The 10,328-nt window shown below is 35.6% G+C and overlaps 1 protein-coding gene across 3 annotated transcripts in view; it reads right to left on the bottom strand.

Annotated features, from left to right (window-relative positions):
• ppm1aa (protein phosphatase, Mg2+/Mn2+ dependent, 1Aa) overlaps nt 1-10,328 on the bottom strand; it is a 17,490-nt gene continuing 7,162 nt past the window's right edge. For 2 of the 3 annotated variants that reach the window (XM_024265989.2, XM_024265981.2), the window contains 3 exons: nt 7,357-7,468; nt 7,150-7,207; nt 1-3,030 (listed from right to left, as the gene is read on the bottom strand). In XM_024265989.2, coding sequence (XP_024121757.1) covers nt 2,989-3,030; nt 7,150-7,207; nt 7,357-7,468 — 212 coding nt within the window. In that variant the 3' untranslated portion in view covers nt 1-2,988. Of the gene's footprint in view, nt 3,047-7,149; nt 7,208-7,356; nt 7,469-10,328 lie in introns of all 3 variants that reach the window. The other variant, XM_024266003.2, reaches the window with a different exon arrangement.

Here is a 10,328-nt window from a genome sequence, read left to right on the forward strand (position 1 = left end):
TTTTTTTTTAACTTAAGGGATAAATTAAGAACATTAGGTTAAGAAAATACATCCTACAGAGTTTGAGGTATATCTGTTCTCAAATACTCTTTAAACTAATGAGTTCATCAAGTTTTATCTGAAAGGATGAGATTTTAGCAATTTCCAAAACAGTCCCATATAAATACTAATTTAAAAGTAACCTAATCCAATTATAGAACATTTTCACGATGTGAAGCTAAATATTGAAACTCTTTTTTTTCCCTCTGGTTTTAGAATTTAGCCGTTCCGAGCCAAACATTTTTGAAACAAACACTTATTTTGAGAGTTAAATAATGTAACAAGGTGTTTCCTGCTTATTTATCTTGAAGAAAATCTGTAAACTAAATTAATTTGTTTTTTACAAAAATAATACCGTTAAGGTTTGCAAAATAAGTGCTGGATAAGAACGTTCAGTGCATCTAAAAAGAAACTTTAGAGACCAATAGGGCTTATTCTAGAAGCTTCAAAAGGGGAAATTTGATTCTAACCTACTTTAATATAAGGAATTTAAATTTTCTTTTTATGCAAATACACACATAGGAAAATTAAAAACCTAAAATAGCTCACTCCCAATATTATTTGTACATTTTTGCATTGGGACAAATCTGCAATATCTGTTTTCATAGATGTTAAAACGTATTTGGAGTAATTTTCAATTATATTTTGCTATAGCAAATATCACTTGTTTCAGGATTATATATGATTTCCCCCAAAACATGCAGCATTTGTTTTAAATTTAGCAGTTAAGACACGATTCAGGACTCTTTTTAAAGTACTTTAGCAATTCTCTGCTAAATTATCCAACGTCACTTGCTGATCATCACACTGGCATTTCTTCACACACATTTGTTCTGCAGATTCATCCTGTGCTCTTTGAGTGCAGGTGGAATCTATTTGATTCTTCACACCAGCACGAATAACCAAAACTTTTTAATGTCAAAGAAAACACGTTTAATATTCAGAGATAAAGTTAGTTTCATTTTTTTCTAACTAAACTTTTACCAGGGTAAGAGCAAAGTTTTTTTTTTAACTTTGCTAAAATACAAGGGTCTTTGGCATGTTTGCCACAAAAGCATTTTAGAAAGCAGCTATTTCAGGTTGAATTAAAGATTTATAAAGGAATTGAAAGGATACCCACCACAAAACTAAATGCAGTGACTTGTTAGGATTGTCTTTTCAATTAATTTTGTATCATTCTCACATATATGAAAACACTAACAGGTTACGGGAGGAAAACTATTGTCACAAAAAATAAAATAAACTAAAATAGTAAAAACCTAACTCAAGTTAAACAATTTATTCCTCTGGAAATTAGGCCAGAAATACATACATACATAAACTTTCATAGTAATGCAAAAAAAGATGGTAAATAAATTTAAAATATAGTTTCTCATCAAGAAATACATCTACTGTGTAAGGAAAAATTCATTAGTGACCATTTTTTTTTTCACTTTTTTTTCTTGGAAGGGAAATGTAATAAAAGTTAACCCACACATAATATACTTTAGCAGCAAGCACAGATGTAAAGTGAGGTTAGAAAACAGTTTTTACGTAAAGCAAACAATGGATTAGGAAGGTGCTTAAAACCACCAGAAGTTTCTCAAAGTTTGAATATTTGTTCTCGATTTGTCCACAACATAAACTAAGCGTTGGAGTTCTCGTTCTCTGAATTGCTAAGGTTTTCTAAATGTTTTATAACTTACCTACATCACATACAAAACTGAATTGTGTGGAAAAAAATGGCATAGGCTGTAATAAAGCTGAAAAGGTGATCAAAAAAATTCATGGCACCTAAAGTGGTTTTGTTTTACATTATGGAATTCATAAATATGACAACTTGCCTGGCTAGTACTTTATCAACTTTTTAATTCAATTCAAAGTCAAATCCACTTAATTTAAAAAATATAAAAGTATTTGTATATTTCTTTAGCCATTTAGACTTAGTAAAAAAAAAGAATTTTAAGGTAAAACTAAAACACTAGTTACAAAAAAGAAAAAAAAGAAGCAACCACTGGTAAGTATGGGAGCATAGTGATGGCAATTCTCCACCTGTTTGTCGCCTGAAGATCCACCTTCACAAGTTGGACTTTAGAGTCCCTTCCACTGAACACACATGCGCAGACATACACGCCCTAATATTAGTCTTTTCACATAGACATGACAATTATTTCATATAAAATGGGAAAAAAAGATCTTTCCACTTCATACTGTTAAATTGACATTTTTACTGTTATTATTAGAGCATGTACAAAAAAAAAACAACAACAAAAATAAAATGTAAGCCAAAAACAAAAGACAAAGCACAAGGGAAAAAATATATAGGATTCAACTGGTTTGATATAGAGAGCTTACTGTGCTGTCAACTATACAATTTACCCGTTTTGTGAAAAGAACAAAAACTAAGTGCGGGAAAAAATAACTGAAGCACAAGGTCATTGTGGCTGGAGGACAAGCAGTAATCTTCACTGGATAGATATTTGTTAGAGTTACAGGAGAGCAGGAAAAGGCAAATAGTGCATAAGAAGTTCTCTTTTTTTAGTCATTTCTTTCATTTTTAACTTAAAATCAAGCTGCATTAAATACAGGCTGTTTGTACAGGACAATTGCACTTCACAAAAACAGAAATATACAGACACACACAAGGAAATGTGAATCAAAAATAATTACAGCAAACCCTTTTACCCTTTAAGCGGATTCCTAATCAAAAAGAAAAACTTGTAGACTCACTTGTTGTGGATTACTTTAGAGGAGAATATTAGGGAGAGTGAACATAAAACAGAGACGACACGGTGGGGATCCTAAACTCCAAGTGGACTGCAGGTGCTGCACTATTCCAGGTTTGTGTGCATGCAATTCCTCCTCTTCCCATGATATTCCCTTCTTAGGAACCAAAAGCTCAGAGTGACGGAGAGACAGACTGCTGAGCTGAGCTGCTGTGGGTCTTGAGAGGGTGGTGGTTTGTAAACTTTATGCAGTGTTAGTAGTTGAAGGTGTGTTACCACATGTCATCTGTGAACGCAGAGTCCTTCATGAGAAAGGGAAGGAAGAGAGGAAGAGAGGAAGGAAAAGCCCCTTCAGACCGACTGTAATTCTTCCAGATTTTCAAAATACTTAATTCTTCTCAAGAAAAAGAAAATCTCCCACAAATATAGCATTCACACCATTGTTCAAAAATTAAACTATTGAAATTTCTATATTAACATTTAAAGGGCAACTCTCCTATTGTTATGTACGAGTTATTTTAAATAATTTCAGCAGCAAACCATAATATACTTCCTGACTAAAAAAAGTATTTTTTTTAAGTTTTTGGAAAAACACAAAGCTTAACTTACAAAGGAAATGCAACAAAAGAGTCTAAACATCTATTGATGTTTGTGTTATAATTTTAATCAATAACACAGACTGATTTAAAGCCAAAGTTATTGAAAAATTTTTGAAAATTAAAAAAAATCCTAAGATACAACTTTTTTAGGCAACGTGTGGAATTTTTAAAATAAATCCCTTTTTGAAAGTTTACAAAATTAATTAATTTTAATGTTAGAAAATATAATCAAAATTTCTGAATATAACTTTGTAAAGGAATAGTTTGCATTTACATTGTTCCCGCAGATTTTGAGTGCTGAGTCTGGGAGTTACTGTCTTTTCTGGCAATACATTTTAAATTATATATATATTGTGATTATGGATTATCACAACAAATTTATATTCAAATATTACACCAGGGATGGGCATATTGCAGCTCATTCAACTATGTAATTTGGCCTGCTAAACTATAATAAGTGATAATGATTATTCTATGAATATTTTATTTCACCTGTAATTTTGCTGTGTCCCCATAGATAATACACTACAGATCCATTGACCTTTGTTTATGTGGTGTCAGAACATTTGTTGTTTTTCTGATGTTCACGAGTGTTAGACAGGTACTTCTCCGATAAATCAAACACCACATGGACGCAGCATTTCTCTAAGTTTGCATTTTCTCTTATGGACATCGACCCATTGGTGCAATTGGCACTAAAATGAGAACAAAAGCCAAAGTTTTGACTCTCCAGAAGTCCAAACAGAATTTCCAAAATGTTCAGTTTTAAAAAAATACATACATTTATTTTCCAGATTCAAATATGTTTTCATCCAGGTTTTTGGTCTGGCCCTTCTGTCAAATTTTAGAACCCTTTGTGGCCCACCAGTCAAACAGTTTACCCACCCCTGCATTACACCAACACTTGACTGATTAAATAAGAGAAATGTGTGCTGCAGACACCTTCACATTTAGGGTAGAACACTTTTCTTTATACAGTGTATCAACAAAACTATTGATGTTTGACTAAAACGGTGTATTTTCTTGCAAAAATGTCTCCATTTACTGTCCTACAACAAATCAAATGTCCAGCATAATCTCCTTGAATTTGTTTTTTTTTTTACCTCCTGCTGTGTAGTCTTCATTTACAAGCATTTCCTACAGTAAACACCAATTCCAAAGTGATGTCAAAATCATTGATTAAGTTATTACATGTTTATCTACTTTGTCAAGTTTGTGCAGAGAGGCCGTTAATAATTGTTCTCTTGCTTTTTTTTTAAACTTATATTACAGTTTAAAACAAACAAGCAAACATTTTGGGGAAGAGCTGCACCATAAAAAATATCTTTGCTTTTTATAAATATAAATAACTGACTATTAAAATGTTATCGCTAAAGAAACGTCACTTTATAAGTTGCGGAAATTGCATGTTGATAATCACTAAAGTTGGGAAACAATTTTGTACAAGATTAAAGTTATTTAATGTTGATTTGACAAAGAAGAGTCCCAAACAAAAGTTTAATGTACCTGCAGCACACTCAGTCAGAGCAACAATGTAGTAATCTGGCTCTTTTGGTGTGAATATTTTTCTAAGATTTCTAAGAAATTCTAAAGTGTGCCAAGTTAAGTATGGAGCACAGTGTTTTTGTACCAATGCTGGAAATTTAAAGCTGGTAAAATAATTTAGAATCACAGTTTTGTTCAGTGATCATTGCCATGTTAATCCCTAAAACTGACATGTGAGTAAATATGAGTTTTGATTTTATGTGCTCTATATACTCCAACATTACTAGTAACCTAAAAAAGCCTAGAAGTCACACTGACGAGAGAAAAAAAAGAAAATGTTAAAGTTAAAAATACAAAAAACATTTTTTAGGGGATTTTTTTCTATACTTTTTTAACCTCAACCACGTTTTCTTTCATTGCTTCTTGGAACAAGTCAAACATTTGAAAAATATTTCTATATTTGTTGTTTAGAATTTTATATATAAAAAAAAAAAGTTACTTCCGCGCAAACAAGAAATCAGATATCTTTGTAGCAAATAGATACTGAGAAAAGAATGGGTCAGAGAGCTATATCGCGATCATTGACTGCATAACCCCGGGCTGACACTGCACCCAGTCTAGCTCCAGTTAAACTCCCCCAATCCCTGCGCACTATGAATCCATTTTGTTGGATTCAAACTTTGGCCGGAGGTCGGAGCGAGCCGGAGCACTTTTTGGTGAAGTTGGGGCAAATTAAATGACCTAAACTAGAAATCATGCAGGCCAGTGTAAAGTGCATGCAGTACATTTTTAAAAATAAAATCTATTTCCTGCTGTACTTGCTGTGTTTTCACCATGGTGTAAACATTGTCATTTCCGCTGACACAGGGTCTCAAGGTGTGTGATAGAGCATCATATCGGTCATTTCACACCATGACAACAAGAGGCTGATCACAGAGGTGATCATATTGTGAATATAATCCAATATCACGGAGGAATGAGGATTTGTGTAGTAGTACTTCCTGTGTAAATGGCGGGTTATCGTGTGAACCTATGTGAGTTCGGAGTCTCACAAAGTCGGCAGCAGAGTCTGTGGCTGCAGCAGCCATCTGCAGCCAATGCGAGTCCTCTGCCGTAGCTGCAGTGGAGCTGGACTGGATGCAGTGTGAGCCCAGGGTTAGAGAATTGGGCTGAGTGACCCCTCCCCACTGGCATTCTAAATAGGATGTACCCACTGGTCCCAAGAAGCTAAAATCCCATAGACTTCTATTGAAAAAAAAAACAGCTATTACTCAGTCATTATATTTTTAACAACAACCATTCTTGCTTTAAAGGTGTTTTTGAGACGTTCTTACTAATCCGATATTTTTTTCATGACCAATCAGATGCCTCAATTAAAGTAGGTGGTCTCACGTGGAATGTTTGAAATTCTTGACGATTCTCCCCAGCTTGAATTTAAGTAGGGCTGTTGACTTCCAACAAACTCCCTCCTGATCGGCAAGAGTGGTTGCCATTGAAACTTCGACTCAGACTGACGCGGACCAATCCCTGCTTACTAATGACATCTAGTTTTAACATGGCGACAACTGAATCGTGAAAAAATGGCAACTGAACTGACTTCATTTCATGGGAACCAGAAGCAAGTCATTTTTTATGGGTGACATTAAACTCACTCAGTCCAATTCTCATGTACAGTCAATGATTGTGATAATAAAGATAAATAGTTTTGTATTAATAATAATTAAAACTAATAATTTCTGTGTAGACTATTTTTTGAGTAATTTTTAAAAGGAAGAAAAGCATTTGTATAACCTTTCCGCTCTCCTTGGTCTGTTTACATTACAAGTGGGGTCATCTGGACCCCACAAGACAGTGCGCTGAACTTTTTTTTATCATTGATTTTTGAGTTTCACTAATGTCCATGGCAGACATAAAATCCTGTCCACCTTTGTCATGGAAGGAATCAGACATCAATGTAAGGGTTGAGTCATCTGGACCCCAAAGAGAGTGGAAGGGTTCAAAAATAAAGCTACATTTTCCAAATCTTTATACTAATAAGGTATCTGAACCACTGCACTTCTCTAATTTTTGAGAAGTAACACAGCCTTATAATAAAGAAAACACTGTTTAATTTAATAATAACTTCAGTTTAACCTTGATTAAATTGATTTTTCTAATGCAAAAAGCTAGTCCAACACTTAGCCAAAATATAGTCATAACAGCAATTCTTTTAAGATGCAAAAACATGCAATGGATTAGTTCCTTTTGTTGTCAACCCCCTTACAACCATGCAAAATCCAAAAAAAAATGCATACATACTTAAAAATGTATCAAATACTTACTGTTTCATCATTTTTTGATGGGTTAAGTCTGTTGAACACCGCTTCAATAACACTTCGTCTGTGTATAGGACAAATTTGAAAAACTATTAGTTTACATTTTGATCAAATGTGAGCTGCTAGGGTTACAATTAACTACCTAAAAATATTGCATTCATTTTAAAGAAAAAATTGTCAATTAGGGTAATATTAAAAATGTTTCAAACGTACTTGCTTGCCAGCTCTCCACCTGGAGGGAGGTTTGGTATGCTCTCAGAGGTTAACATTCGCATAACATTGACCAAATCAGGAGCGCCTTTTTGACACTCGGCTTTGATGATATCTGTGAAGAATTACAAAAAAAAAAGAGGAACAGGTTTATTTTACAATGCACATTTATGTAAAATATCTATACTTCTTTAAACATATATCTTTGTGTGGGAGGCTTAAACAGGTACAGTTGTGGTCGAAAGTTTACATACACTTGTAAAGATCACAAAGTTTGATCTTTGAGTTTCCAGTTATTTCTACAACTCTTGATTTTTCTCTGATAGAGAGATTGGAACAGATGCTTTAATGTCACAAAAAAGAATCATGGAAGTTTGGTTGTTTTATGACTTTATTGTGGGTCAACTGAAAATGTGACCAAATCTGATGGGTCAAAAATATACATACAGCAACATGACTTAGGATTTTTGGTGACTTAGAACATTGTTTCAAAGAAATGAGTTACATATTATAACCTCTTAACTTCTTGTGAGTAATTATGAGTGACTTCAACTGGTGGCTAAGCTGAGGTCATTTAAATAGGGATCATTAGAATCACACACCCACAAATGCTACAATGGGAAAGTCAAAGAAGCTCAGCAGATCTGAAAAAGCAAATCATTGACTTGAATAAGTCAGCTAAGTCACTTCGAGGCGTCAACAGCTCAAGTCCCAAGAGCAACAGTGCAAACAATCTTTTGTAAGTATAAAGTGCATGGCACTGTTTTGTCACTGCCATGATTAGGAAGAAAATGTAATACTATCACTTACTGCAGGGAGCAAATTGGTCAGGCAGGTCAAGAATAACGCAAGAACCACCAAAAACCTGATTTTTCCAGAATTTCTTTTTTTTCCCTTTATACAATATACAGGGCTGCACTGTGGCGCAGTGGTTAGCGCTCTTGCCTCACAGCAAGAAGGCCCTGGTTCAAATCCCGACAGCGGGATCTGAAACAGAAACAACAACTGGGGACCTTTCTGTGTAGAGTTTGTGTGTTCTCCCTGTGCATGCATGGGTTTTCACCGGCTTCCTCCCACTGTCCAAAAACATGCTTCATAGGTTAATTGGTGACTCAAATTGTCCATAGGTGTGAATGGGTGTGTGATTGAGGCCCTGCGACAGACTAGTGACCTGTCTAGGGTATACCCTGCCTTCGCCCAGCAGTAGCCGGGTTATGCTCTGGCACCCCTGCAATATACAGCTTACTTCTAAAAGCGTCATAGTTCATATTTAGCATTGTATTCAAGATTAAATTAATAACATGGAGTAAAGGGGTCAAGAATTATCAATACATCTTTTTTTAGGGTGGGGGTTAAAAGTTTAACTGTAATTTTACACATGCTTCTACAAAATGTATGAAACAATGAGGAGCTTAGTCATCACATTTCCACACAGCTAAATATTTCACTGTCAATTCAGAGTGAAAGCAACTGGGAACACTAATTACTCAGACATAAAGAGGTAGGCCACGGAAACTGACAGAACAAGATCAGCAGGTCTGAGGTGCCTAATGTGCAGAGATCACCAACTTTAGACAGAGTAGATCCTTACAGACCTCCAAATCACTAGTTCAGAAACAATATGGACTCATGGAGTGGTTTACTATAGCTGACCAACGCCATTCAAACCATGCATCACAAAGGAGAATGCAGCATCGGACGGAGCAGCTTAAAAAATAGGACTCCAGAGCAGTGGAGATACTTTCTCTAGTGTGACGATCAAACTTTTCCTACACGCCAAACTGCAAAACAGTCAATTTTGGTGGAGGAGCAGCTATAACTGTTTTTCATCACTGGTACTCGGGGCACACTGGTCTGCATTTTTTCCATGTTAAACTGGTTAAACACACCAGATTCAATTCAGCAAGCTCAGGAAAAGCCTGAGAATAAAAGTCAGAAGAAACAGGAGAGTTTGAGCATAAAATACAAAGTACATCCAAAACTGTGTGTCCTGAGGACCATAGTTGAGAAACAGAATTATAGTGCAGGGTTGTTTCACAGAAACTTGGCCTTTTAGACTCAGTGCAAAAAAAAAAAAATCTGTGCTCAAGAGATTTTGGACAACTCCATACTTCCTTCTTCAAGTGATGAGTTTGGGGATGGACCCTTACTGTTTCAACATGACCTGCTACTAGTGCATTAAGCAAGGTTCTTAAAGACTTGGATGAGTCAATTTGGAGTAGAAGTACTGGAGAATCTGGACAAAGTCCTGAGCAAGACCACGTGGAACACCCTAGGTAAATTAGACCCAAGATCGTGGGGAGAAAACCTTTCCATCAAAAACCTGTTACTCTTTTATAAACATTTGCAAAAATCACAACCAAATAACCATATATTCTACATAGGGCTGGGCGATAAAACGATAATTATCGTTATTGCGATATTACTTTTTTCGATAGTGAAATGAGTCTATTGCGATAAACTTTCCTTTTAAATGAACACGGGAGAAACCCCCCGAAGAGCCGCGCTTCTTCTTCTTCTTACGGAGCGGCTGATTCAAGGAGCCCAGACTGAGAAGGGGGGGGCACGGAGCCCCCGAATGATGACAAAAGGACACAACAGAAAACATTATTTCAGTAAACCAATAACCAATATATAATCGCAAATACCTGTATTTTTAATGTCAAGGTAACAATGTTTATATATTTTGTTTTGGAAATGTCGTCACCGGACCTCCCTCCTCTTCATTGAAAATGGTTCGGTCAGACTGGATTATTCCGCAGGTGCGCTGTTTGTTACCGACAGATCCACAGAGTGTGAGGGAGAGAAGACACGCTTTAAAATCAGGAGTTTAAACACCTGATTTAGAGGAGAACCTTCATGAAAAAAAAGAAAAAGGAGACAGTCTGTCTATTGCCGCGCGTCATGTGTCACGCGGGGCTGAAAGAGGAGAGAAGGACAGACTAGCGTGCTCGTGTCAGCCGCGCGCAGGGGGG

Source organism: Oryzias melastigma, linkage group LG22 (genome assembly GCF_002922805.2).
Source record: "Oryzias melastigma strain HK-1 linkage group LG22, ASM292280v2, whole genome shotgun sequence".
Taxonomy (NCBI): Eukaryota; Metazoa; Chordata; class Actinopteri; order Beloniformes; family Adrianichthyidae; genus Oryzias; species Oryzias melastigma.